Genomic DNA, 27,296 nt, shown 5'->3' with positions numbered 1-27,296 from the left:
TAAAGAACAGGCTGGCATCGGGAAAGTGGGGTGAGGACGGGGATGCCCCAGGCACTGGTGGGTCTTCGCGGGCAAAGAACTTCACTCGGCAGACAGCGTGGGCACTGCCCCGGGCGGGGCGTCTTCATTCAGGGATGGACAGGCATGAAATGGTAAGGGCCAGGCCCCACGCCACCCCCACCCCCTCCAGGCCTAGCCCCGCAGGGCGGGGTAGAAAGACAGGAGGCGGGGGGGAGACGTGTGCAAAGAGGGGGCCTGGAGGGGTGGGGGTCCCAGAGGGACGTAAGCAGCAGGAGACCCCCCCCACCCCCCCGCGCGCGGGCGTCAGGCCCAGCGGCTCCCCCCACCAAGGTCAGTCCAGAGGTGGTGCCCCCCTGGGGGCCAGGCTGGCCCCTGTGTCCTGAGGCTCGGCGCCCCGTGGGGCACGGCCCTCCTCCTCCGGGCGGGCACCGAGCCGGGGCGGACAGCCGTCTGCAGGACAGATGGCAGGGCCCCCGTGATCCGTGAGTCGGGCCTGTGGCCAGCAGGCTCCGCGCCGGGGACGTCCTGAGAGTCCTAGTGTCCAGGGGCTGAATCTTCATCCTCAGCCCCGCGTGGCCTCTGCCCTCCTCCCGGGCCGGCCATCTGACCCTTCAGCTCCGATGCCTCCTGCACGTGACCGTGACTCGGCCTGGCCCGCGCACCCAAGGGGCCCGGACGCTGGAAGGAAAGAAAGAAAGAGTATCCACACCAGCTTTCTGGCCTCTTGCGCACGGGGACAAACAGAGAAAACGGTGCTTGCACCACGCACCGTGATGGACGGGGGAGCCCCTGCCCCCCACACCTGAGGGACCAATGAGGGTCCATCCTTGGTCGACCCCCCACTCCAAGCGAGCAGGTGTTCACAGGAGGATCAGGGGGGGTGCTCAGGGGGACTCCCCTTGTTAAGGACAGGGAGGTGAGGAGAAGAGCAGGGGATGAGGGGGGCTTTACATCCGGAATGCTACCACCCGGCCGGTGTGGCTCAGTGGGTGAGCATCCACCTATGAACCAGGAGGTCAGGGCACAGGCCTGGGTCCCAGGCTCGATCCCCAGTGTGGGGCGTGCAGGAGGCAGCCGAACCATGATTCTCTCTCACCACTGCTGTTTCTCTCTCTCTCCCTCTGAAATTAATAAAAATATATTTTAAAAAAACAAACAAACAAGAAAAACAACAACACAGAAACCCGAAAGGGTACCAACCCATCGCCAGCCTCGGCCCTGGTTCCCAGGGGAGGGAGTGGCATCTGGGGGAGAGGCCACGGGGCTGGGAGCCAGGCCTGCCCTCCAGGTTCTATTCCTGGTCCCTCCCCTGGGCCTTCCGGATACAACTCCGCCCCCGCCCTCTGCCCTGGTGCTCACAGAAGATGAAGACATCTCCAGGAACACACCACGGCCCCTCCTGCCCCCTCCTGTTCCCCCCCGCACCCCCCCGGCCCCAGCTTCTCCGGCCCCGCTGGGCACTGGCTGGCACTCAGGGCGTCGATAGCCTGGCCTGCCCACCGCCAACTCCCCTGGATCCCCAGCAGCTCAGCCCTAGGCCCACTGTCAACAGAAGGTGGTGGACGCCGGCCGGGGTGGCTCCGTGGTTGAGCGTCGACCTAGGAACCAGGGGGTCAGGGTTCGAGTCCCGGTCAGGGCGCAGGCCCGGGTTGCGGGCTCCATCCCCGGTGTGGGGCGTGCAGGAGGCAGCCGATCCATGATTCTCTCATCATGGATGTTTCTCTCTCTCCCTTGCTCTCTGGAATCCATAGAGATTTGTTTAAAAACAAACAAACAAACAACGGGTGGTGGAGCCGGGGCCAGCCCAGCCCAGCGCCCCCGGTGAGACCCCACCTAGCAAGTGGGGTTCCTCGGTCTGTCCACAGCCCCACTGACGCCGCTAACAGAGGGGACCCGTCTGCCTCCATTCCCGGCTCCTAGGAGGAGCGTGCACCCAGCAGGAGGGGGCAGGCTCCAGGCCATCCCACGTGGGGTTCTCCCAGTTCCCAGAAAGCCACGGCCCAGCCTCTCTCCACTGAGTCATGGCAGAAGCAACCTGCGGCGAGGCCTGTCCCACCCATCTGTCTCCCAGACGCATTCGGGGCGCCCCTGCCTGGTCCCCACGGGGCGTCCAGCTGGGGGTGGGGGGGGAAGGCCTCCCAGGCTCAGACCCTGAGCTCCTCATCTCTGCTGGCCCTAGCATGGTGCAGTTTTTTGTTTTGTTTGTGTGTTTTTTTCAGAGGGAGGGGGAGAGAGAGAGAAACATTGATGAGAGAGAATCATGGATCGCTGCCTCCTGCACGCCCCCCCTTACTGGGGATCAAGCCCGAAACCCAGGCATGTGCCCTGACCAGGAATCGACGTGACCTCCTGGTTCACAGGCCGATGCTCAACCCCTGAGCCATGCTAGCCGAGCGGAGAGTCCAGCTTTTAAGGGGGATGCTGGCAGGAGTCCCCCATTCTGTCTCCAGGAAAGGGGAGGAGGGGGGTAAGGAGAGAAAGTGCGCTCAGTCCCCCCCCCCCCCCCAGACGGCTTACCCCATGTGACCCCGGCGGCCCCGAGTCGGTGGGAGGCGGGGGAGGCACCACGGCGCGCCCGCCCGGAGGTTTAGGACACGAGGGTCCCGGCGCCCAGGCTCTGCCGGGCGCGCACCGTCTGGATGGCCTGCTGGTTCTTGAACTTGACCAGGCCCAGGGTGATCTGCGCGTTCCAGCCGGGGTCCTCCAAGGGGCAGCGGAAGTCGATCTCGCCGCCGCCCTCGGTCACCAGCGTGAAGTAGATGTGGCGCCCCGTGCTCTCCACGCACTCCACCGCCTTGATGCGCGCGAAGCTGAGCTCCTTGGGCCGGCCGCCCGCGCCCTTGGCCTCGAAGAGCTGCAGCCCGCGCTCGGTGAGCACGCAGCGCTTGCGCTTCCAGAGCTGCAGGAGGCCGCCGCTGCGCTTCTCCAGCACGCCCTCCTTCAGCACGGCCGCCGCCGCCGTCATGGGCCCGGGCCCGGGCGCCGGGAGCGCCGCCGGGGACCCGGAACGCCGGCCGGCCGCGCGCGCGCCCCCTGCGCCCGCTGCGCCCCGCCGCCCCGAGGACGCGCGCTGGTCACCCCGCGCCCGCCGCAGCCTCGGCCCCGTGCGCCCCGCAGCTCGCTGGCTCGCCCCGGCTCTGTCTGCGCGCAGGGAGGCCGCCCGGGGAACTTGCCCTAGCACGTCCCGCCGCTGCCTCCTGCGCGGCGCATTCCTGCCCGCGGTCCCTCCCCTGCGCGCGGCGCGCCTGGCGGGGCCGGGCCGGGGGCGGGGCCTCCGGGGGGCGGGCTGGTGCCCCGAGGGAGCCGCTTACACCACAGCCTGGGCCTCTGGCCGCTGCTGCGGGCTCGTGGGGAGGGGAGACGGGGGGGGGGTCGCTGCTCGCGAAGGGCAGGCTTGGCGCTTGCTGGGTGCCTGCGCGAGACCTGGCCTCGCAGCCGCGGACCCCTCTCCTAGCCGGGCCAGCCCCCACCCTGGCCTTGTGCCTTGAGAAACTGGCTTGAGATCTGGGATCCAGGCAGGAATCCGGGAATCCGCGCTGGGTTCCTGCCTCACCAGCTCCAGGCGCGGGGCCCTGGAGAGGCTGCGCACAGCTGTCTCTGCTGGGAAGACCCACCCCCACCGGGAGAGGGGGGCCTGGCGGAGAGAAGCCGGTGCGAACGGAGGAGGAGAGGAACCGGAGGTCGCTGAGCCTCCCTGGGGGCAGGAGGGACGCCGGGGTGACCTGGGGTCCCACTACCCAGAATCCTCTCCATCACATACGCCGCTGGGGGGCCCCGGCTCAGCCCCAGGCCTGATGCTCCCCGTCCTAAGAGAAAGGCCGTGTCCCTGGACTGAGTTTGGGGGGAGACTTGGGGTGGGGCTGGGGCTTCCCTCTCTTTTCTGCCTAAAAAGTTTTGTGTGACCCGGCTGGTGTGGCTCAGTGGTTGAGCTTCGACCTATGAACCAGGAGGTCAGGGTTCGATTCCCAGTCGGGACACAAGCCCGGGTTGTGGGCTCAATGCCCAGGGTGAGGTGTGCAGGAAGCAGCTGATCGATGATTCTCTCTCATCGTGGATGTTTCTCTCTCTCTCTCCCTCTCCCTTCCTCTCTGACATCAGTAAAATTTATGTATATACAGTATATATGTGTATACACACACACGAGCTTTGGGTTCAGACCTCCACTCTTCCCCTCCCCTCTGAGTCCGCCCACCTCGGGCAGCGGGCAGCGTCCCCATCCTCCACTCTCCCCATCTGTTAAATGGGAGGATTCATGGCTTCTTCTCACCTGGATTCTGACGGGCACGTCAGGTAAAGTCTGGGAAAGGCCGGGGACAGGCACCTTCCCCGAGTCCCAGAGTCTCAACAAATGTGATCTCCCCCTCCCCCACCTCCACTGCCTTAGGGGGGACGGGACCCCGGACGCTGGCCACTGCACCCCATCGGGTGGGCCCGCCGGGCCCTCCCTCGTCTTAAGGACCTCGTCACTGAGTGTGACTAACAGAGGATGATGGAGGTAATGTAGTCATGGCAATAACGAGATTTCTTTGTAGCCACACCTGGTGCTTCCACCCTCTTGCCCAAGGAGGCGGAGCCTAACGGGTACCAGGAGGGTCCAGGGTGGAAGGGAGAGGGTCCCCTGCGTGGCAGTTCCCAACCCTGGAGGTAGGGGGGGTGGCAAGGCTGTCATGTCCCATCTCAGTTCTTTTTTAAAAATATATACATTGCCCTAACCGGTGTGGCTCAGTGGATGGAGCGTCGGCCTGGGGACTGAAGGGTCCCAGGTTCGATTCCGGTCAAGGGCATGTACCTTGGTTGCGGGCACATCCCCAGTGGGGAGTGTGCAGGAGGCAGCTGATCGATGTTTCTCTCTCATCGATGTTTCTAGCTCTCTATCCCTCTCCCTTCCTCTCTGTAAAAATATCAATAAAATATATTTAAATATATATATATATAATCTATATTTTGTTTTATTGATTTCAGAGAGAAAGGGAGAGGGAGAGAGAGAGAGAAACATCCATGATGAGAGAGAATCATGGATCGGCTGCCTCCTGCACGCCCCACACTGAGGATGGAGCCTGCAACCCGGGCCTGTGCCCTGACCTGGAATGGAACCCTGACCTCCTGGTTCATAGGTCGATGCTCAACCACGGAGCCACGCCGGCCGGGCACCGTTGTTTCTTCCCACCTTGTCCTGGAGGCCACCGGAGGGGACCCAGGCTCCCTCCTGTGTGCGGTTCCTGGGACGCTGTGTCACCGAGCCCGTTCCAGCTGGACCCAAGGGACTGACGGGCAGATCGGCTTTCCCCCGGGTGGGCAGGGGGAGGGGCCGCTCTGGCTGCAACCAGGGCACATTCTGTCCAGCAGCCCGCGTGCAGTCAACAAGTCAGTAAGAACGGAGCGCCTCCGGGCCCAGCACTGCCCCAGCCGAGGGCCCCCCAAAAGGCCAAGTTAGGGCTCCCCTCCCAGGGGCGGGGCGGGGGTACCCCAGCAGGGAGGGAGCACCAGCCCCTGCCTCCTGCTCCTCCTGGCTCCCCAAATCTCCTCGATCCTTCTCACGGCCCGAGGAATCCACCCCGGGCCCGAGCCGCTCCCCGATGGGGAAAGGTTTAGTGTGAGTCATCGGCTCCGGTGCCAGGAGGCAGGTCATGAGACGGGAGGACAGGGCTCCCAGGTCCCAAGGACCTGCACGGGCCGGGGTGGGTCACCGACAGAGGCCGGGTCCTCTCGGCCACCCCACATTCCCATTCCGGCTTTGCCATGGACAAGGCTGTGTGGCCATGCCGAGGTGGCTTGACCTCTCTGAGACCTGGCTTGCTTTCCTCCTGGTTCAGAGGGCCCTGTGGCCCTGCAGAGCCCCGGGGGCTGTGAGTTGACGGGGGGGGGGGGGCGGTTGTGGGGGGAGCTGGAGCGAGCCTTTAGAGTCCCAGGCCCCATGACAGGAGAGCAGCGAGGGGCAGGTGGAACCTTGAGTCACGGTGGGACTGTGCCCGCCTGGGGTGCTCGGGGGGACTCCTGGGGAGGGCTGGGAGGGGTGGGGGCCGGAGAGAGGAACCCCCGGAGGGCATCGCTGGCAGATGGCTGGGACCTGGGGGGTCCCCGAGTCAGGGCTGTGGGCGCCTTGAGCGCCCTCCATGGCCACACTCTCGGCCTCAAGGGACACCCGTCTGCGCTGCCCCCTTCTCTCACGGTGCTGCCCACTCTCTCCCGAGGGGGTGGGAAGGCCACTGGCCCCTGTGTGTGGGGTCCCCTGCAGCTTCCGGGCTGAAGAACTGGGATGAGCCAGGCTGGTGTGGCTCAGTGGTTGAGTTCGACCTATGAACCAGTTTGTCTCAGTGGATAGAGCATCAGCCAGTGGACTGAAGTGTCCTGGGTTCGATTCCAGTCAAAGGCATGTACCTTGGCTGCGGGCACATCCCCAGCAGGGGAGTGTGCAGGAGGCAGCTGATCGATGTTTCTCTCTCATGATGTTTCTAACTCTCTATCCCTCTCCCTTCCTCTCTGTAAAATCAATATATATATATATATTTTTTAAGTTACTGCTACTATCCCCCTCCTCAGCCTGACCCAGGTTCCCAGGGTCAGGTAGCTCCTCCCCATCCAGACGAGGCAGGCCCGCAGGGGTGCTCCCAGCCCTGCTTCTGCACCCACCTCCATCCACAGGTGCCCCCTCTCCCTGGGAGACCCCCCCCGACCTCCTCCCCCACCTGCTGTGGGTCCTCCACTCCAGAGCTGTGGGTGTCCTCGGAGGGAAACGGAGGAAGAAACGGACCAAGGTTCCGAGGCTCTGGGTGTACGGGCTCCTCGCAACAGGCCTGGAGCGGGCAGCACCCGGGGCCAACCCGCCCAGGCTTGCTCCCCGCCCGGCGCTCTCGCTGGAAATCCCCTCCCACGCTCGCTCTTTCATCGCCTTCCAGCCCCATAACCTTCCTGACTCACGGGGATCCCTTTGGTCTGGAGAGCGCCCGCTGCCCCCTCGCCGGCGGCCGAGTCTGGGCTTGACGGGCATTTGATCCCCGCGTGGGTCCGGCCGGGACGGGACCTGTGGGCTTGGGGCTCAGGCCGGGGCCTGCAGACTCTTCCCTCTTCCCGGGTCACGCTGGCCGCTGGGCGCTCGTGTTTATGGGCAAAGGGGCCTCCCTGGCGTGACCCTGGTCCTCGGGGACCCTGGGCTGAGGGGCAGGGACATGGGACTGGCTGGCCACTGGGGGGACAGTTCTCTCTCTTTTTTAAAAGTTTTAAAAAATATGTTTTTATTGATTTCAGAGAGGAAGGGAGAGGGGGGGAGAGAGAGAGAGAGAGAGAGAGAGAGAGACATCAATGATGAGAGAGAATTACTGAACGGCTGCCTCCTGCACGCCCCCTGCTGGGGATCAAGCCTGCAACCCGGGCACGTGCCTTTGCCCGGGAATCAAACCCGGAACCCTTCCGTCTCCAGGCCGACGCTCTACCCACTGAGCCAAGCCGGCTAGGGCACCCACGGAGGCTCCCAAGGGACAGTTCTCATGTCCGTTCAGAGCCCAGAGCGAGCCACACCACGAGGCCACACTCATTTCAAGGGAGGAAGAGACGTGTGGCCCAGATGGGCAGACAGGGTGCCCAGCCCTGCGGGACCAGCAGTGTGGCCACCAGGGACCCTCGGGCGTCGGCAGGAGGCAGGGAGAAACGCCCCCTGGGGCCCGGCACCCAGCCTGAGACCCCCTGGAGGAGTCAGACCCCCTGGAGGCCCCGGGGCAGCGGCTTCGGGAACGCCCCAGGGCCTGTCCGGGCACGAAAATGCCCACGAAGGGCTTTGCTCCGACGACCTGCTTCCTGAATTTTCCTGGCCTTTGGGGCGAGTCTTCCTGGGCCCATAAACCCAGAGCGTGCGAGGCGGGCGGGTCCCCGGAGTGCGGCCAGGGTCACAGCATCAGCGCCGCCTTCGCCTGGGAGCCTTCGCCTGGGAGCTGCGGGGAGAAGCTGGGTCCCAGGCCCCACCCCAAGCACCGGGCGGGCGGGCGGGCGGGCATCAGCATTTTCACGAGGTCCCTGCGGCCTGGGAAGCAAGCACTCCTCTGGCGCTGACGGAGGCCGACCGACATCGGGCGCAGGCGCGGCCGAGGCCCAGAGGGGAGGAGGCCAAAGCCACACAGCTGGTTCCAGGGCCGGCGCCAGGGCCTGCCTGCCTGCCTGCCTGCGACGTCCACGCGGCTGCTTAAACATTCACCGAAGCTCAGCCCCCTCTTCTGTGATGCAGGGATCCCGTAACCACTTCGGCCGCTGACGTCGGAACCCAATAAGACAGCAGGTGGACCAGCGCCGGCCCCCAGTGTGTGCTCAGGGCATGGTGGCTACTGCTACGGTCCTAGCACTCCTCCCACCTCCCCCACACGGATTCTTTTAAAGGAGACCTGGGGCCCTGGCCGGTTTGGCTCAGTGGATAGAGCATCGGCCTGGGGACTGAAGGGTCCCGGTTCGATTCCGGCCAAGGGCACAGGCCCCGGTTTCGGGCTCGATCCCAAGTAGGGGGCGTGCAGGAGGCAGCCGATCAATGATGGTTCTCTCTCCCTCTCCCGTCCTCTCTGTAATCAATATATTAAAAAGGCTCCACAAGTGATTCTCATGATTGGGGGGAGGGGGGAGGTTGGAGATGGGACCAGGGGTGGCAGGAGGCTGGGCACCAGCGAGCAGTTTGTCCTGAGGGCTCTCCCCCTGGGGGGCTCGCTGCCACCCCCTCACCTGGTCCAGGTGTGGGCCTCTCCCACACTTACCTGCGGTCCGCCCCCCACTCTCCCTCCTCCCGGCCTCACCCCTCCATGGGCTCCACGGTCTCTGCCCTCCGCCCCCAGGTGCCCCGGACAGGTTGCCAGGGCTCTGGGAGGAGGGAGGCTCTGCCCCATGCGCCCTCCTGCCGCCCTGCACCCTGGCACCCCGCGGAGAGAGGAGAGACCGAGGGAGGCAGTGCCTGAATGGGCACCGAGTTCCTCGCCCCTCCTGGGGGCCCGGTCCCCGCGGTGTGAGAGCGCAGGCCCGGTGGCCGGAAACCCTCCCAGGGAGCAGCTACCACCTGGGCCTCCAGGTGAGCCCCGCCCACAGGCCCGGGAGGCGGAGGGATGTGCGGGTGGGGCGCCGGCCTCCTGCTCCGACGCCACAGCGCCACCTGGCGGCGCGCTCTGCTCCCTGCAAGGTAACCCCTCCCTCCCCACCAGGTGACGTCCCTTTTCTCCTGCCCCCCCCCCCGCCCCGCCCTCCACTACACTGCGCTCAGGGGCTTCCAGCCAGGGTCCGGGTTTCACTCCAAGGGGTGCGTCCAGCCCCCTCCCCACAATGGGGCTGCTCAGGAAGGCGAGAGAGGCAGGAGGATTGGCCTAGTGTTGGGGTGCAGAGACCTGCTCCAAGCAGCCAGCAGAGGGCAGCCTGTCCTCAGTTTTGGGCCCCAAACCCCCATTCGGGCCTCTCCTGTGGGCCTCCCCCAGAGCAGAAGAGGATCCAGGTGTGTGGGGAGCCATCCATCCCTCCCTCCACCCACCCATCCACCCATCCATCCCTCCATCCCTCCATCCACCCATCCATCCATCCATCCACCCACCCACCCATCCATCCACCCATCCCTCCATCCCTCCATCCATCCATCCATCCATCCATCCATCCATTCACCCATCCATCCATCCATCCATCCATCCATCCATCCATTCACCCATCCACCCATCCACCCACCCATCCCTCCACCCATCCATCTACCCACCCACCAACCCATCCACCCACCCACCAACCCATCCATCCACCCACCCACCCACCAACCCATCCATCCACCCATCCATCCATCCATCCATCCATCCACCCACCCCTCCTCCCTCCTCCCCCAGCACAAACCCTTCTGGAGACTCCATGTGCCACAGCCTGGGCTGGACCCCGGGGCCTTGCCCTTCCTGGAATTCAGCTGGACCCTCTGAACCACCCCCGCTAGGTTACCTGTCAGTCACCTGGCCCGGACCGCTAGTCCTGCACTCCTGATTGGTCCTATACAGGCTTAGGTTCCGCCCCAGGGCCAGCGAGGGGGTCTGCCAGGGCCAAGGTTGGGTCTGGCCATCGTCGGGGTGTGATGTTCAGGAGGCTTGTTGCTATTACTAGTAAAGTATCTGCTCATTGTTTTATTTTGTTTAAATTTAATATATTTTTATTGATTTCAGAGAGGAAGGGAGAGCGAGAGAGAAACAATGATGAGAATCATGGATCGGCTGCCTCCCGCACGCCCCCTACTGGGGATCAAGCCCACAACCCGGGCATGTGCCCTGACGGGGAATCAAACCGTGACCTCCTGGTTCTTAGGTCGACGCTCAACCACTGAGCCAGGCCGGCCGGGCCGTGAGGAATGAATCTCTGTTGCTGATGGGCCACCCGTCCGCAGTGTGTTACTAGAGCAGGCTGCAGGGAGGAAGGCAGGGCCCCGACCGGGCTGGGCGTGGGCCAGAGCAAGTTCTCGATTTCACAGGGAAGTTCCCATGGCTGAGTTCCCCTCTCACGCTGGGGCTTTCCAACCCGGGAGTTCTGGGTCCTTGCTGAGCCCCTCAAATTCCAAAGTCCTTGCCCGGCCTGTGTGGCTCAGCGGTTGAGCGTCAACCCGTGAACCAGGAGGTCCTAGTTCGATTCCCGGTCAGGGCACGTGCCCAGGTTGTGGGCTTGATCCCCACTAGGGGGGCGTGCGGGAGGCAGCCGATCCATGATTCTCTCTCATCATGGATGTTTCTCTCTCTCCCTTTCTCTCTGAAATCAATAAAAATTTATTTTTTTTAAAAAGTCCACAGTGCCACACCCAGATGTGGGGTTCAGTTAGAACCACTTCCTGCTGTAGCGCAAGAACAAACCCCTCCATTCCCAGACCTCCCGCTCCTCCCGCTCATGGAGTCTCCAATCGGCTCCCTCCTGACACCCCCTCCGCCCCCGCGCAGAGGCCTGACTCGAACCTGACACCAGAGCTCCGTTCTGATGGCTTTTATTGACCAAGTGGGGGGTCAGCTTGAGTACAGCCCAGGCCCGCAGCCCTCCAGGCCCAGCTCCATCCGTCTAGTCCTCTTTCTGTCCCTGGGAGCATCGCGGCCACCCCTCCCTGCTCCTGCTGCTCGGACCTGGGGGCCTGGAAGGGAGGGGTGACGTGGCCAGAGAGGGCCCCAGGGAGGGGAGGGGGGGGGAAGCCGGGGCAAGACCCCTGCGTGGGCAGGAAGGTCCTGAGCTCAGGGTGCAGAGGGGAGGGGTGTCCAGACGAGGTTCGGGGCTGTGGGCCTCCGTGTGAGGGCGAGCGGCATGGCAGCGGGGCACTGGGCTGGGTGTATGTGGACGGGGGGCCGCTGTCACCGCAGCCCGGGACCCGGATCAGGGGTGGAGCCATCTCCCCTCAGAGTAGGGCCTCTGAGACACAGGGATGGGTATTGGGGTGTCTCATGGGGACCCCCATCAAACCGGGAGCTGGGGAGGTCAGACGATGTGTGGACTCTGGGGTTCTCAGATCTGGGTGTTCTCTCCCCCCCCCCCCCCCCCCCCCCCCGGGAAGGACACCAATTCCCCACAGCCTCAAGGTCACAACCTCAAAGGTCACAGACTCAAAGGTCATGGCCTCAAGGTCACAGTCTCAAGGTCATGGCCTGGGGAGAGGTTCCCATGCCTCTCGGTCCCCTCCCCCGCCCTGGTGACTCTTGAGCTGGGGGGACTCCCAGGCCTGTCCTGAGGGACTCCCTCTTCCTCGAAGAGGAGCAGCTCTGGGTCGGGAACCACAGCCTCCCCTCTGGGCCCCGAGACGGGGGCTCCGACGATGGTGGACGCTCAGCCGAGGAGGCTGAGAACGGAGGCCTGCGGGCGGGTGTGGGAGGCTAAAACCGCGGAGACTCCCGCCGGTGACGGCGCAGACCCCGGGCACGGGGAGCCCCTGAGGGGGGACCTCAGGCTGCCCCCAAACCAGAAGGGGCCAGACACCGAGCTCCGGTCACTGGTGACGTGCGTGGGGCAGGGCTGAGAGGCGTCCCAGGGGGTGGCCGAGGCTGCGGGGAGCGGGTGGTGGAGACGGCACGTGGCGGGGAGGGGGGGCAGGCGGCCTCACTCTGAGTGGACCAGGGCGCCCGCTCCCTGCCCGAAGCCGAAGCCCTTGGGCCCGAAGTTCTTAGCGTAGCATCCTGCGGAGAGAGAGAGACCCCCTGCAGACATGCCACCCCGAGTGCCCGCCTGGCCCGCACCCCACCTCTGCAGCCCCCCAACCCCACAGCGAGGAGGGTCCTGGCCCCGCCCTGTCCGTCCCCCTCAACAGAGAGGACGGAGCCTTCTGCGGGGACAGCCCTGGACCAGGGCCGGGCACCTGCTCTGCCCGCCCAGCCCATGTGCCCCGGGGCTCTGGCCAGGCCTCCCTCTGGGCTGCCTCCTCTGTCAGGTGGGGCGTCTACGAGACGCTCAGGGCCCGCTCCCTGGGCCTCCGGGCCTGGCGCTCGATGCCACACCCACCTTTGCAGTAAATCTCGCCGTCCTTGTCGGCCAGGGTGGTGGACTCCAGGCCTTTGCCGCACTTGGCGCAGCGGAAGCAGGACTTGTGCCAGGACTGCGGGGGGAGGGAGCCCACCGTGAGTGCTGCCCCCGGGGACGAGGGTGACCCCGGCCCAGGTGAGCAGGGTCTCCTGCAGGCCCGGGCCCTGTCGCCTGCCTCTCTGCACCCCTCCCCCACCCTGGTGATCGGTGCAGCCGGCCGAGCCTCCTCCAGACCCGCGGGGGTCAGCGGGGTGGGCGCGGGCTCGCCCAGGCCCTGCCCTTACCAGCTGCACGGCCTCAACCACTTCCTCCTCCGGGCCTCTGCCCACCTGGCAGGATGAACGTGGGAACTAGGTACGCGGGGGCAGCCCGGCCTCTGACCTTTACAACGGGGGGGGGGGGGGGGGGGGGCCTCGTTCACCCAAAGGAGAAGGAGCTGGCAGTCCCCCCCCCCCCGCCCCCAGCAGCCTTCCTGGTGGGCTGGCCTGGCCAGAGGGGCCCTGAGCCAGTGGCGCCTGGTGGACTCTGGAAGGAGGACGGGCCTGAACTCGGCAGGAAAGGCCCACAGGGGAGCTGGGCCGGGGGGGGGGGGGGGGACCCCACACAGGGCCCAGGGGGGCAGCCTGGCCAGGACGGAGCCCCTCGGGCAGGAAGACCTCTCAGAGACCAGCTCCAGCGGCCCCAGCCGCACTGGCTCAGGGGCGGAGGTGCAGACGGCCCTGCAGGAGGCAGGCGGCACCAGGCCCGACAGAACCAGGCCTTTTAAGGGCAAAGGGCCTCCCTCAGCGCAGCCCCCGTCCCGGGCGGGAGGCGAGGAGGCAAACTGGACCGACTCTGATTTCCTGGCCGCCAGACCTCTGCACGCTGCCTCCTCCTCCCAGACACAGAGACACGGGAGGGGGGCCACCCCCCCCCCCCCCAACCCCAGTCCCTTCCCAGAGCCCTGCCCGGAGCTCTCCACGCTGGAGGAGGACTCACGTGCAAACTACACCCTCCCGCTCAGGGCCTCACGCCGCCCCCCGCCGCCCCCCCCACCCCCACCCCCGCCGTGACCCGGGCGGCCGCCTTACCTTCCCGGCACCGATCACCTTCTCGGCGGCATAGACGGCCTGGCTGCAGCGGGGGCAGCGCTCAGAGCCCCCGATCTTCTGGGCAAACTTGGAGGCGTTGGGGTTGGTGGTGGGCCTGTGGCCAGGCGCCCTGCAGGAGGGAGGACGAGGCGGGTCTGCATCCCGTGGGGAAGACCCCGCCTCCATCTCACGCGGGGTGGGCAGGGGGCAGCTCTCGGAGCCGGTTACAGAGCCAGGGCTGTGGGGAGCTCTTGGGTGGGTCTCCCATGACCCCGACGGGGACACCCAGGGCCCCACAATGTTATGCTACTTCCCCCGGAAACACCCGACGGCCCCCAGGCGCCTGGTTACCAGCTGGAATCATCTCACACCTCGTCACTGAGACCCGCCCGCCTCGTCCCCATTCCCGCCATCTGTCCGCTCTCGGACTCTTTCCGGGAGAAACCTGCTGACCAATCGTTTCCCCTGGGTCACGACCTGGGCTGGCACGTGGCAGCTCATTCCTCCCGTCAGTCATTTCCGTCCGTCCGTCCCCCGGGGCCAAGGAGCCGGCCGGGGTGACTGCGGACAGGACCACTGACAGCAGGTCAGGGGTCAGGGGTCACCGGGATGGCAGAGGCCGGCCTGGCTCAGACCCTCACTGGCTGGGCACCCCGGACACGTCCCTGACACTGGGCTGAGTTTTCTCATCTGTGAACAGGGGCCCGGCCGGCGTGGCTCCGTGGTTAAGCATCGACCTAGGAACCAGGAGGTCAGGGTTCCATTCCCGGTCGGGGCACACGCCCGGGTTGCGGGCTCCATCCCCAGTGTGGGGCGTGCGGGAGGCAGCCGATCCATGATTCCCTCTCACATCAATGTTTCTCTCTCTCTCTCTCTCCCCCTCCCTTCCTCTCTCACATCAATAAAAATATACACATATAAAAAAAGGGGGACATGGGACCAAGTCCTCCTGGGGGCCCTACCCCCAGCTCTAACCGGCCACATGGGGAGGCGCCGGCCTGGCTACTTCCCCCGGGACCCCAGCTCCTCCGATGGGCCTGGCACTTAGTGGGGGGCCCCTCGGAGACCCTGGAAATCGGCCTTCGGAGCCGTTGGTGCGTAACTAGCAGCGGCTGAGTGTGTGGGGGAACGGTGGGTCTGATACTCACTCCTCGTGCCGGATGCCCAGCGACTCCCCCTTGTCGGTGCTGAGGGTGCCGGCGCCCTGCCCGTAGCCGTAGCCCTTGGGCCCGTACTTCTTGCCGTAGCAGGACCGGCAGTAGATCTCCTCGCCGTGCACGGCCACGGTCGTGCTGTCCAGGTTCTTCTTGCAGACCACTGCGGGGGGCGGGGAGTGGGGGGGATGGAGCGCGTGAGGCCCCCACGGCTCTCCCTCGGCCCCCACACCCCAGCCCTCGTACCTCCCAGGGTTTGGAGGAGGCCGCAGCCCAGGCTGAGCCCAGCCTCAGGGAGCCTGGGGGTGGGGGGGCCTTCACTCTGCCCACGAGAAAGAGATCACGTGTCCGTGTCCCGACAGGAGAGGAGAAAAAAGACAGGAAGGAAGAGAGGGGCGGGCTTTCCTGCTCCCGGCACTGGGGAGGGGGGACCATCTGTGTCGACTTGGGGGGAGGGGGTGCAGGTGAAGCCATGCGCCCCAAAGGGAAGTTTAGTATTTTTTATTATTATTTTTTAAAACACATGTCCGTTTTTTTTAAAGTGTATTTTTATTGATTTCAGAGAGGAAGGGAAAAGGAGAGAGAGAAGCACCAATGATGAGAGAGAATCATGGACCCGCTGCCCCCTGCACGCCCCACACTGGGATGGAGCCTGCAACCCGGGCCTGTGCCCTGACGGGGAATCGAACCCTGACAACATCCTGGGCCAAGAAGAAACCTTGAGGAGCGGGAGCACTTGGGGGTGCTGACGGGATGGGGGGGTGGCGGAGTGGGGAGTGGGAAGGGAGGCCCTGAGCGGTGAGTGTGGGAGGTGGGCAGGACCGGGCTCTGGGAGGGAGAGCAGGCCGAGCAGAGCCCGATGGGGGCGGTTGTCAGGAGGACCTAGAAGTCGGGGCTCAGTCCGCACGGCAGGGAGCCCCTTGCGGACCCACTGCAGGCCCGGGGTCCCCTCTGGCTGAGCTCCCGGGGCGCCTGCCGGAGAGACCCATGGGAACAGACCCCTCCTCCGCCCGCTGCCTGCGGGTCCTGGAATTCCCAGTTCGTTCAGGGTCTTACAGGAAGCCAGTCCCGACTTCCCACCCTAGAAGGGAATGCTGGAGGCCTTGGCCTGCTGTTCCCTGCGTCCGGAGCCAAGCCCCAGGGAGGCGGCGGGGAGCTCCGTATTTGGGCTGCCCGGAGCGCTGGAATGAGGTGGGGATCTCGAGGGCAGGACAAGAGGGGCCTTATTTAGTCTGGAGTCTCTAACCTGGGGCTCAGAGGGACAGGGGCTGGCCCTGTAAAGGCAAGAGGGGGCCCTGTTGCAAGGAGCCCAGCTTTAAACCTCCTGGGATGGAGGAGGAAGGAGGGAGGGGGAGCGGGGAGGGGACAGGCAGGGTTTCTCCGGTGCTTTCTGTCCTCCCCATGAGTTTGAAGGGACAGTCTGTGGGGCACGCCGAATCCCGATACTTAAGGAATGTCCCGGAACCAAATTAACGCCGTAGGACAAGAGCTGAGGAAGCGGGTCCCCCGCCGAGGAGCTGAGCATTCCTGCCAGCTGATCACATGTAGTATGCACCTACTGTGCGAGACACACCTACTGTGTGCGACACACCTACTGTGCGCGGCCACAGGAGCGCGGAGCAGGCCCCCTCCATCCCTGCTCCCGTGTCAAAGGCCACGTTCCCCGAGTTCATCTATTGCTTCATCCTGCCTTCCTGTCCGTCCCAGACCCAGAAAGAGAATGTAGGCGCCACGCCGAGCCACACCCAGAGCCAAGGACCGGAGTGGTCAGGGGGACTCACTGGGGACACACTCGGGCCTGGCCAGCCGGGAGCTACGGCCCTTCACGCCAGCCCGGCCCAGGCCCAGGCCCAGGCCCTGCGGCCTCTCTCTTCCTTAGAAGGGAAAGTCCTGTGACTCCGTGGGTTACTCTGAATTCCTGAGCTCGAGCCGGATGCCTTTCACGGCCCGAGGAAAGCGACACCCTCTCCATTCCAAACAGGCGGCTGAGTGCCCGCGGCCGTCCTGGGCACCGGGAACCAGCCCCGCCGCCCCGCCCCACCCCACCCTGCCCCACGACGGGCACCTCCCGAGCTCCGATCCCCAAGACCCCAGGGACCTGAGCCGCTCCACACGCGGAGCTGTTAGCTTCACAACACCCCCCTTTTTAAAATATATATTTTATTGACTTCAGAGAGGGAGGGAGAGACAGAAACATCAATGAGAGAGAATCACGGATCGGCTGCCTCCTGCACGCCCCCCACTGGGGGTGGAGCCCGCCACTTGGGCCTGTGCCCTGACCGGGAATCGAACCGTGACCTCCGGGCTCCTAGGTCGACGCTCAACCACTGAGCCACGCCGTCCGGACCACGGGGCCTGACGTGCACAACTGTTTCTAATCATCCACACCTCCTCACGCCCTCGCCCCTGAATTCCTGACTCCCCTCCACTGCCTGCCCCGCAGCCACCCCCACAGGCAGGATGGCGGGGGGGGGGGGGGGGGGGAGGTGGGGATTGGCCACAGCTGGCCTCCTGGTCAGTGATTAAGCAACACAGGCCCCTAGCAGCCCAGACACCTCATCCTGGCCAACCCCAAGCCCTCTCAGTCGCCCTGAAAACGTAAGCGGCCTGAACATTCCCCGGGGAAGTGAGGTGCTGATGAGAAGATGCTGCTGTTGGCAGGCAGACCAGGGCTCGCTCGCTCCTCATTCATCAGACCCTGTGGCAGGGGCGGGGCCCTCTGGATCCACCAGGCAGCAGCGGGGAGAGGCCTGGTGAGCAGGTGGCCCAACTGGTTCCCACCCTGGATCGCAAGGCACCTGGGACGAAGACACCCAGACTCTCGGAAGGGTGCTTCCTGTGACGCAGGAGGAGGGCCGGGGGCTGGGTCTTGGGCCCCTGCGGGGTCTCCTCTGTGACCCCGTCTCCCCGAGATCCCCATGCGGAACACACCCTCTTCCTTTAGGCGCTTTGCTTCCCAAGCTCCTTGCGTTGGGATCCCCACAACAGCTGGCATCTTTATCTCCCGGGAAACGGCGAGAAAACTCAGCCCGAGAGACGTGGACTAACCTGCCCACCACCACACAGAGGTTAAGGCCGAGTCCTGGCCCTGCCCGGCCGGCGTGGCTCAGGTGGAACGTCGCGACCTATGAACCAGGAGGTCTCGGGGTTCAGTTCCCGGTCAGGGGGCGTGTAGGAGGCAGCCGATCCATGATTCTCTCTCCTCATTGATGTTTCTCTCTCTCTCCCTTCCCCTTACTCTCTGAAATCAATAAAAATATCTATATGTATAAAAGCCTAATATGCAAATTGTCCCCTTGGTAGTTCAATCGCTCGCTATGACATGCGCTGACCACCAGGGGGCGGCGCAGAACGAAGGAAGACCCCGATTGGCCTAGGGACCCTACCCTTGCACGGATTTCGTGCACCAGGCCCGACACAAACCCTGACAACAGGACTGGCTGAAACCTGGGCCATCCCAGTGTCCCCTTTGCCGGGAGCCGGTCCACCCTTGCTGCTTGACGCAGTCGCTGCAGGGAAGAAACATCTGCACAGCTTATGTTTCAAGGGACCTGGCGTCTATGACATATGTTCGCTCCCCCTCTTAGCGCTATGTGTTTTAACCAGGACCACCTCCCTGAGAAAGGCTGTTTCTCCAGGTGGGGATTTTTCCCTGGAATTAGGGATTAACAGGGCTAAGGAAGAGAATAAATCAGTAAAGCCCCCTAGTGTTACAGAAATACCATGTCCGACTTATGAAGAACTTGGACTAAGACTGTTGGCAATAAATGTGGGACTTGTTGGGCCCGAGCCCCAGGGGTCTGCCCACCAGGGAAGCACCAAAGCCTATACCCCTGGAGACCCACCGACACAGGGCATTCCCAGGGAAGGCAAGCAGCGAGGCTGGGAGGACAGAACCTTTACTGGGTAGGATAATCTCCTTCAGTCACTTCCTTGTAGCCTATCAGTAGAACAGTGACCTTGGAATAGCTCTTGTAGTGGAACACAGAGATTAACCTAGACAAGATTAAAACCAACAGAACTAGATCGAGACAGGATTTTTGGCAAAGGTCAGATAAGAAACAAGGAACTGTAGGACGTGACCCAAAACATACCATGATGTGATTACAGAGGCATGCTTATGGGATCAAACGGTATAAATATAGATCTAATAGGACAATAAAAAGAGAACCCAACCATGCTGATCAACTGAACGCTGCCTCCGCGTCATTCCTTCATCGCCGACTCCGTCCACACCTTTGGGAACCCCTGGACCTGCTGGGGCCGGACCCCAACACCCCTCTGCCTGCCTTCCAGGGCAGCCTGTCGGCTGAAGCTGTCACAGCCTCAAACCCAGATCCTCAGCTCCGATCACCATGAACTGGGGACGCCTCCCCAGGCCGTCACCTCCTGGGAGCTGGGAAAACACCCCCGGCCGGGGCACCAGCCAGCAAAGGGGAGGAGGCAGGGTCCCTGGGCAGCCGAGGGCCCCCCCCGACCCCTGGGTGTCCGCTGCCTGCTCCCCTGGTCCCATCCCAGCCGGGACCCTGCTCTGGCCTGTCGGGAGCAAATACCACGGAGCTTGGGTTCCCTGTGGCCTGTCCTAGGCTGTGGGTGCAGGAAGGGAAGTGACCGAGGTGAGGGCTGGCCCAGAGGGGAGGAAGGGGCAGCCAGGGGTGCGGCCGGCGGGGCCTCCGCACCAGGGTTAACAATCGGCCCGCCTTCCTCTTCCAGGACACGGGATGGTGGCAGAGAGAGAAAGGAGAGAGCGAGTGGAAAGTTTTCCTAACCGCGTCTTCGCAGCCTGGCCCGCCGCCCGCGCCCGCCGCCCCCTCCAGCCCCGGCCCTGGCCTGTGTCGGCTTGGAGAGCGGCTTCCAAGGGGAACAAAGGGCCCTTAAGTGCTTCCCGCCCCCCCAGCCGGGGCTGCAGCCAAATGTCAAGCTGTTTACATCCCACGGGGCCAGCTCCCTGGGGCTCCGACAGGCCGGGCCCTGGGGTGCCCCCCCCCTCACCCCCGTGCCCATGGCAACCGCGGGCCAGGCCTACTCACTGCACAGGAAGCAGGACTTGTGGAAGCTGCTGCCTTCGCACTGCACCTCCTCGGCGAAGTACACCGTCTTCTGGCACACGCCACACTTCTTGCCTCCTCCCCAGTTGGGCATCGTGAACCTGGGCACAGAGACGGGCATGAGCCCCCGGGACCAGGGCACGCAGGCTGCCCGGGACAGACGGCCCAGGAGACACAGGAGGGAAGGCCGGTCCTGGCCGGTGTGGCTCCGTGGACAGAGCGTCGGCCTGCGGACCTTTTTCTTGGTGGCGACCCCCAACTTTCAGCCACAAAGCGTGGCCGGGCCTAACCTAACCATCCCTGGCTCCTGGCTCCCGGATGGGCCAGGATACAGTGTATTTAGGGCAGTGATACAGAAAAAGGGAGCTGTGGGGGCTCAGAAGAAAAAAAATAACCTGATTTTCTGAGAGAACCTTCTGGAAGCCGTGCCCCTCTCCTCCCCCCAGTGAGGATAGGGGAGCAAGGGACTCTGGGTCGTTGTCCCCAGAGGGGCCGACAGCTGGGAACACAGAGCTGAGAGACAAAGAAACCCCAGTGTGCGGTGACCTCATCAAGCCACCAAACTCAGCCAAACCCTCTCTGCATTTTCCAGTTAAAGAAACCAACAAAAAAGAGAAAAGGAAAAAAACAAAAAAAACTCCCTTTACTGTCAAGCCAGTTCCTTTTTGACCGAACACATCCCCAGGGACAGGGATTCCTAGGACGCAGCTTCTGGAATCTCTGTCCTAATCCACCCCCCACGGCTGCCTCAGCTCTACAACCATCAGTGGCTCCCTAGTGCCTGAGAACATCAAGCCCACACCTCCCCCTTGAGGATCCCCCATGGCACAGCCTCCACCCACTTTCTAGCTCCATCACCTGTTCCTGCGCCTCACCCACTGGTGGTTTATTTTTTAATATTTGTGTTGATTTCCGAGAGGAAGGGAGAGGGAGAGAGAGAGAGAGAAACATCCATGATGAGAGAGAATCATGGATCGGCTGCCTCCTCCACGCCCCACACTGGGGATCGAGCCTGCAACCCGGGCCTGTGCCCTGACAGGGAATCGAACCGTGACCTCCTGGTTCATAGGTCGATGCTCAACCCCTGAGCCACGCTGGCCGGGCTCACCCGCTGGTGATTGAATCGCTGAGTCAGCCCTTCAGTGCCCAGGGCAGGGCCTGGCCGGAGGAAGTGGTGGGTCAGGCCTGTGCAGAGCTAGGGGGGCTGCACGAAGCGGTGGGGGGGGGGAGGGCTGGAGCTGGGGCCGCCATCCCTTCCCACGGGGCTGTGACGGGTTACTGACCACTGCGTGCGGCCAGCTCCCCCGGCCAGGTCTGGACTGGCCACACTGACGCAGGTCCCAGACACACCCGCAGGTAGGGTTTCCCCGACGGCACCTGACTCCGTACCGTCCTCGGACCCCTCCTGGGGCCTGAGCTCCCTCATCCCCGGGGACAGCCCTCAGGCCCCACAGTCCACCCCGCCCTTCCTGCCCTGGGGACTCCAGGGGCCAGCTGCCCGGTTCAGCGAGAGTTCAGGGCTGCTGCCCGGCCGGTGTGGCTCAGTGGTTGAGCGTCGACCTAGGAACCAGGAGGTCAGGGTTCGATTCCCCGTCAGGGCACATGCCCAGGTTGTGGGCTCCATCCCCAGTGTGGGGCGTGCAGGAGGCAGCCGATCCATGATTCTCTCTCATCATGGATGTTTCTCTCTTCCTCTCTCTCCCTCTCCTTTCCTCTCTGAAATCAATAAAAATATTTTTTTAAAAAGAGAAACCATCTCAGAGGTGGATGGTCCTTCAGTGCCCGGAGCAGACCCTCCTCTGCTCAAACCAGTCACGAGACACCGGCTCCATCCTCCATCCGTGGCTCCGTGTCCAGTGGAAAAACCCCACCGCTCCCCGTCCAGCAGCTCACGCTCCCCGGGGCCGCGGAGCGACGTCTGGGCCGAGCCCAGGTCCCCATCCACCCTCCCTCCCACGCGGTCCGGTCGGGACCTGCCAGGTGTTTGCGGAGTCGGAGACGTGCTCTCACGTTACCTGAGCCCTGTGGTATCCGGCCAGGTACACGGGACCCAGCCCTTCCCGCAGGCCCCGGGTCAGGAGGGCAGCCAAGGCGAGGGAGGCGGGAGGAGGGGCCCACGGCTCAGGGCCCAGGGCCCAGGGCCCGTGTCTTGGAGGTGGCGCCGTCCAGCCCAGGCAGAGACCTCGCTGGAAAGGCATGGTCGCTGGCAGGGGACTCGTGGCCGACGTGGACACCCCGGCTCAGCCTTCCCCTCATCTCACAAGGGTTCCTTATTTCCTTGTGTATAGGGCGTCCCAAAATCCACGCAAGATTTGAATTCTGCGTGAGCATTAACAACAACAAAAAATAAAAGCCTGATTTTACTGGGTTTATTGAATCAGATTCTAATATCTGTGGCCCTTTGATTTCAATCCCTTCCATTTGATAAGCATGACCAAGTACCAATGACGGCCCAGGAGCAGGGACAAGAAGACCAATGAAGACCACGGCTTCGTGTCTGTGCCAGCAAAGCCGTGTAGGCCATTTACCCGATGTGCTGTTCTGTACATAACCCTAGACTGTATACTTTAGGAATAAATAAAAAATTTACAATTTTTAATCATAAACCTGTGTTTTCTATCAAAATTACTTCTTGTGTGAATTTTGGGACACCCTTTATATTTGTATTGATTTTAGAGAGGAAGGGAGAGGGAGAGAGAGAAACGTCAATGATGAGAGAGAATCACGGATCGGCTGCCTCCTGCACACCCCCTACTGGGGATCGAGCCCGCAACCCAGGCATGTGCCCCGACCGGGAATCAAACTGTGACCTCCTGGTTCCTGGGTCAAAGCTCAAGGGCTGAGCCTCACCCGGCCGGGCTCACTAGGATTGCTTCCGAGCCCTGAACTCGAGTCTCTTCCCCAAGCAGGGAGCCACCATCACCCCAGGCCCGTGGCCCCCAGCTCTGCCGGCCCCCCAACGCCTGGCACCGCTCAGCGCGGCCCCCTGGGAGCTCAGAAATCTGAAGGTCGCCCGAGGTAGACGCTGAGGCCTGCGGTGTCAGAATCCCAAGACCCTTACAGGAAACCCTGCATCACCATGCGTCTCCCGGAGGAATCGACGGATCGAGTTTCTTTGCTTTTCTCTGGAATGATGCCAACGTCGAGGGGGTAACCATCGGTTGATCCCGTGCTGACAGGTCTGAATGATTTCCCTTTAATTCCTTTTTAAAAACAAGCTACCGCCTGGCTGGCCTGGCTCAGCCGTTGAGCGTTGACTTATGAACCAGGAGGTCCAGGGTTCGATTCCCGGTCGGGGCACAGGCCCGGGTGGGGGGGCTCGATCCCCAGTGTGGGGTGCGCAGGAGGCGGCTGATCCATGATTCTCTCTCATCATGGATGTTTCTCCCTCTCTCCCTCTCTCTTCCTCTCTGAAATCAATAAAAAGATACTTAAAAAATTAAATAAAAAATAAGAAAGGTTGTTTGCAGCTGACATCCCAGGCAGCTCCATCCTGGACGTCCCAGGTAACGAACACGGGCGGGCACCCTGGGCAGGGGGGCTCTGGCTGCCGCTCCCCCTGCGAACCCCCCCGGAGGCCTGGAGGACTGACTCCGCGCAGCCTTCCTGGGGAAGCTCTGGAAATGCCAGAGCCTGGACGGCGGCCGCCTCCGTATTTACACACTTCACCATAAATGGGAATCCCTGGGCGCTGACGTCAGACGGATTCCTGGGAAGCAACGTCGGCAGCCAGGCGTCACCATGGCGATGACTGACACCTGGGAGCCCCAGGCTCCTTCTGTCAGCAGGACCCCGGCCCGCCCCCGCCCCCACAGCTCCTGTGTGTGTGTGTGTGTGTGTGTGTGTGTGCTCGTGCGCGTGTGCGTGCCTTCCCTCAAGCGGACTCTGTTCCTGCAAACCTGGGCCCCAAATTCAAACACACATCAGACCTGAAGAAAACGTACCCACGGGGCCTGGCCGGCGTGGCTCAGTGGTTGAGCGTCCACCTAGGAACCAGGAGGTCAGGGTTTGATCTCCGGTCAGGGCACAGGCCCGGGTTTGCAGGCTCGATCCCCAGTGTCGGGCGTGCAGGAGGCAGCCGATCCGTGATCCTCTCTCATCATGGATGTTTCTCCCTCTCTCCCTCTCCCTTCCTCTCTGAGATCAATAAAAACATGTATATTTTTTTTAAAAATGCCGTTTCCCCTCACCTGGCTGCTCCTGGGAAAAGCTGGCTGGTGACTGTCTGCAAGGTTTGCGCGTGTCCCAGCTCCTCCGCCACCAGCCGTCGCTACCCCGTTCCTCACCCACCTGTTTCACGGCCGAATATTTACTGATCGCCAACCCGGGGTCAGCGAGGAGCTCCCAGCCTGCAGCTCCGGCCGGAACCCTGGCTCCCGAGACAGACGCTTGCCATTAAGAAAGAAAACACGGGGGCCAGGAAGGAAGGGGCCGGGGCAGACCGGGGGTGGGGGGCGGGGGGGGGCTGGGGCTGTTTGTCACCTATTACTAGCAGCCCCGGCGCCCGCGGGTGGGTCTGCCCCTCATTTCCTCCCGTGTCCTCCCCGGACCCTCTGGAGGGGCAGGGCTCCCTTCCCCCTCCTCTGGCCCAGACCACGCCCTCTGCCAGATAAACTTCCTTCCCTGTCCACCCTCCAGCCCCACATCCTCCCAGAGTCCAAGGGTCAGTGCCCAGCCGTGAAGGCCGCCCGAGGGCAGCCGGGGGCTGAGGACCCGCTCTCGGCCAGAGGATGATCACAGCTGAGTGAGAGCAGGGGAAGCTGATCACATTCACCGTCCTCCCCCCAAAAACCCCACCCGGGAGGAGGGGGGGCCAGAGGGGGGTCAGGGAGAGGACAGTGGCCGACCCCCGTGTGTTCCCAGTCCCTGGGCTCCACCCCAACAGGAACTGAGCAGCGAGAAGCCGCTTGTCCGAGGTCACACACAGTCAAGAAGCAGCCAGTCTGCCTTCCAACCCTCCCTCCCCAGCCCCCCGTGCCTCTCCGGGTCCGGCCCAGTGGACAGCCCGGTGTTGCCATCACAGGACCCCAAGGCTAGCCCTCTGGGCTGGGAGGGGCCTGTCCTTCATCCACCGCACAGGTCAGGGTTCAGGGCGTGGGCGGCTGGAGCCCAGGCCTCCAAGGAAGGGCCTGACCTCACCTGCTGCCCCAGGGCTGGACCGTGGGCCGGAGCAGATGACCAGCACAGGGACCTTCAGAATATTCTCCCGCCTGTGAGTGGACAGAACACCTGCCTAGCCAGGCCAGCCCGTGTGGCTCAATGGTTGAGCATCGACGTATGAACCAGGGGATCAGGGTTCAGTTCCCCGTCAGGGCACAGGCCCGGGTTGCGGGCTCCATCCCCAGTGTGGGGCGTGCAGGAGGCAGCCGGTCCATGATTCTCTCTCATCATGGATGTTTCTCCCTCTCTCTCTCCCTTCCTCTCTGACATCAATAAAAACATATTTTAAAACAAAACAAACGAAACACCTGCCCGGCCGCTGCATGTTGGGTAACATATTGCAACTCGCTGTAACTGAGCTCAACACCAGCCCCTCCTCCCCCTGCAAGGACCGAGGCCGCCAAGCACGCCCTGTGGGTTACTTGGGCTCGGAAACCGGCCCCATTCGCACCGATTCGTGGCTGGTGGAGGGGGACCTCGCGCTTCCACCCGGTTCTTTCCGGAGTGAAAACGCACCCCATGTCCCCAGGCCGGGAGCGCGAGGGAGCGGGGAGCGCCGATGCCCTGCTCCCCGCGCCGCACCGTGAGCGTCAGGGGCGCGCAAAGGGCCCGCTGCTCTGCGGTGGGGCCGGCGGATGGCGGGGGAGCCCGGCGCCCGGCTCAGGGCACGTGGGCGCCCCGGCGGGGAGGGACCCGGCGCCTCCCGGAAAGAGAAGCGCCGCCGCCGGGCTGACAGCCGCCGCTGCTCCTCCCTCCGCGCCCGCGGCCGCCCCACTTTCCCTCCAACTTTGCCGGCTGCGGGGAGGACCCGGAGGCGCCGGGGGCGCAGCGCAGGAGCCGGGGCGCCCTCGCCTGGAGCCTGTTTGGCCCGGGGGCGCGCGGCCCGGGGCGCGCTCGGCGGATGCGCTCACGGGGCGCTCACCGGGCGCACTCACCTGCGGCGGGCGGGTCGGGCGGCTCTGCAGGAAGCGCTCGGCGGCGGGTGTCCCGTGCGCCCGCGCGCGCGCCGTTTTGTGCGGATCCGGGTAGGCGTGTCCCGGCCCCGCCCCGCTGTGGGCTCTGCACTCAGCCCTCTGCTGGCTGACGTCAGGGCGCCGGCCCGCGGGGCACCCCCCCCCCCTCCCCGACCCTGGCCGCGGAGGGGGAGGTGGCGGGGTGGGGGTGGGGGTGGAGGTGCGGTGGGAGGGGAGAGACGCGGCTCCTGCCGGCCCTGTGGACCCACTGTGCGCTCAGAACCTCCCACGGGGTTCCCGTCAGCCAGATGGTAAGGTGGACACGTGATCTGAGACCTTGATAAACTCGCGCCCGCAGGGAATGGGGGGGAGGGGGGAGTTGGGGGGCTCCCACTGTTGGGTGTCCCGGCGGCAAGGGGTGAGGGACACATTTGGGCGCCAGACCGAGACAGGTCTGAGCTGGGGTCCTGCCCCTTCGCGCACTAGCTGAGCCCTTGTCCTCAGCGCAGCCCCTCTGTGAAAGGGGGTGATGCCCAGGGTGTTGTGGGGGACAGACGAGGTCCTGAAGGACAGGGTGCCGCCCCCCAAACACACACACAATGATGCTCCGTCAGTGTTAACTGGCCTCCTCTGGCAGCTCCCGACCCCTCAGGTGTCCCCGGGTTCCCTGCTGTCCAAGGAAAAGCCCAGCTGTGCTGAGAGGTGGGGGCCCCCACACTTGGGTGGGACTGACACACACACACACACACACACACACACACACACACACACCTACCGGCCAGCCTGTTGTGGACCAAAGGAGCCACGTGCTAACCTGACAAGCTCAGGGGGTGCCTGCGTGGCAGTCTTGCAAACTCAGAGACCTAAAGTCACCACAAAAGGTGGTCCGGAAATTAAATATCTGACTACAAACAGGTTACAGTGGGTAGTCATGTCCTAAGCCGATATCTTCACGGACAAGGTCAGCCTTTACCGTAACTGAGCCTATCTGTGTTTTTGCATCTATGATAACACACCCTTGAAATGTCTGGGTAACTTGTGACTTCCCTGTATCTGGGTCCCAGGACAGATACCACAAATTCCTTCATTATCATGTTGATTGTTATCCCTCCTCCTTAATCTGTCACCGATGAATTTCATGTATAAATACAAATGTAACCCCGCCATTCTCCGGAGCATTCTCTCAATTTGTTGAGGTTCTGCTTCCCGGCATATGTCGACGGTTTGACTCAAATAAACTCACAAAAAGTCTTTACGGGTTTCAATGCTTTTTTTTACGTTAACACTGTGCTTCCTTGAAAACCCCACTTCGCTGCCCGGGCCGGTGTGGCTCAGTGGATAGGGCGCCAGCCTGGAGACCGAAGGGCCCCAGGTTCGATTCCCAGTCAGGGCACAGGCCCGGGTTGTGGGCTGGATCCCCAGTAG

General features: G+C 63.6%; 2 protein-coding genes across 3 annotated transcripts; both read right to left on the bottom strand.

Annotated features, from left to right (window-relative positions):
* Positions 1-98: 98 nt before the first annotated feature.
* Positions 99-3,212, bottom strand: PHLDA3 (pleckstrin homology like domain family A member 3). Its single transcript, XM_070401302.1, has 2 exons — positions 2,539-3,212; positions 99-699 (listed from the first exon to the last, which is right to left on the bottom strand). Exon 1 carries the CDS (start codon positions 2,984-2,986, stop codon positions 2,609-2,611), a length of 378 nt encoding a protein of 125 aa, XP_070257403.1. The 5' UTR covers positions 2,987-3,212; the 3' UTR covers positions 99-699; positions 2,539-2,608.
* Positions 3,213-10,956: 7,744 nt separating this feature from the next.
* CSRP1 (cysteine and glycine rich protein 1) lies at positions 10,957-25,952 on the bottom strand. Of its 2 annotated transcripts, none has more exons than XM_070401402.1 (6): positions 25,854-25,952; positions 19,741-19,859; positions 14,705-14,873; positions 13,557-13,686; positions 12,466-12,559; positions 10,957-12,143 (listed from the first exon to the last, which is right to left on the bottom strand). In XM_070401402.1, exons 2-6 carry the CDS (start codon positions 19,850-19,852, stop codon positions 12,067-12,069), a joined length of 582 nt encoding a protein of 193 aa, XP_070257503.1. In that variant the 5' UTR covers positions 19,853-19,859; positions 25,854-25,952; the 3' UTR covers positions 10,957-12,066. The 2 variants fall into 2 exon arrangements, with proteins under 2 accessions (XP_070257503.1, XP_070257502.1); XM_070401401.1 differs by lacking the exon at positions 25,854-25,952 and adding an exon at positions 23,949-24,033.
* Positions 25,953-27,296: the final 1,344 nt, after the last annotated feature.

Source organism: Myotis yumanensis, unplaced genomic scaffold, assembly GCF_028538775.1.
Source record: "Myotis yumanensis isolate MYYU_CA2020_CCGP unplaced genomic scaffold, mMyoYum1.0.hap1 SCAF_22, whole genome shotgun sequence".
In the NCBI taxonomy this organism is placed as follows: Eukaryota; Metazoa; Chordata; class Mammalia; order Chiroptera; family Vespertilionidae; genus Myotis; species Myotis yumanensis.
The sequence above is the reverse complement of the archived record's forward strand: the minus strand, read 5'-3'. Positions and strand labels throughout refer to the sequence as shown.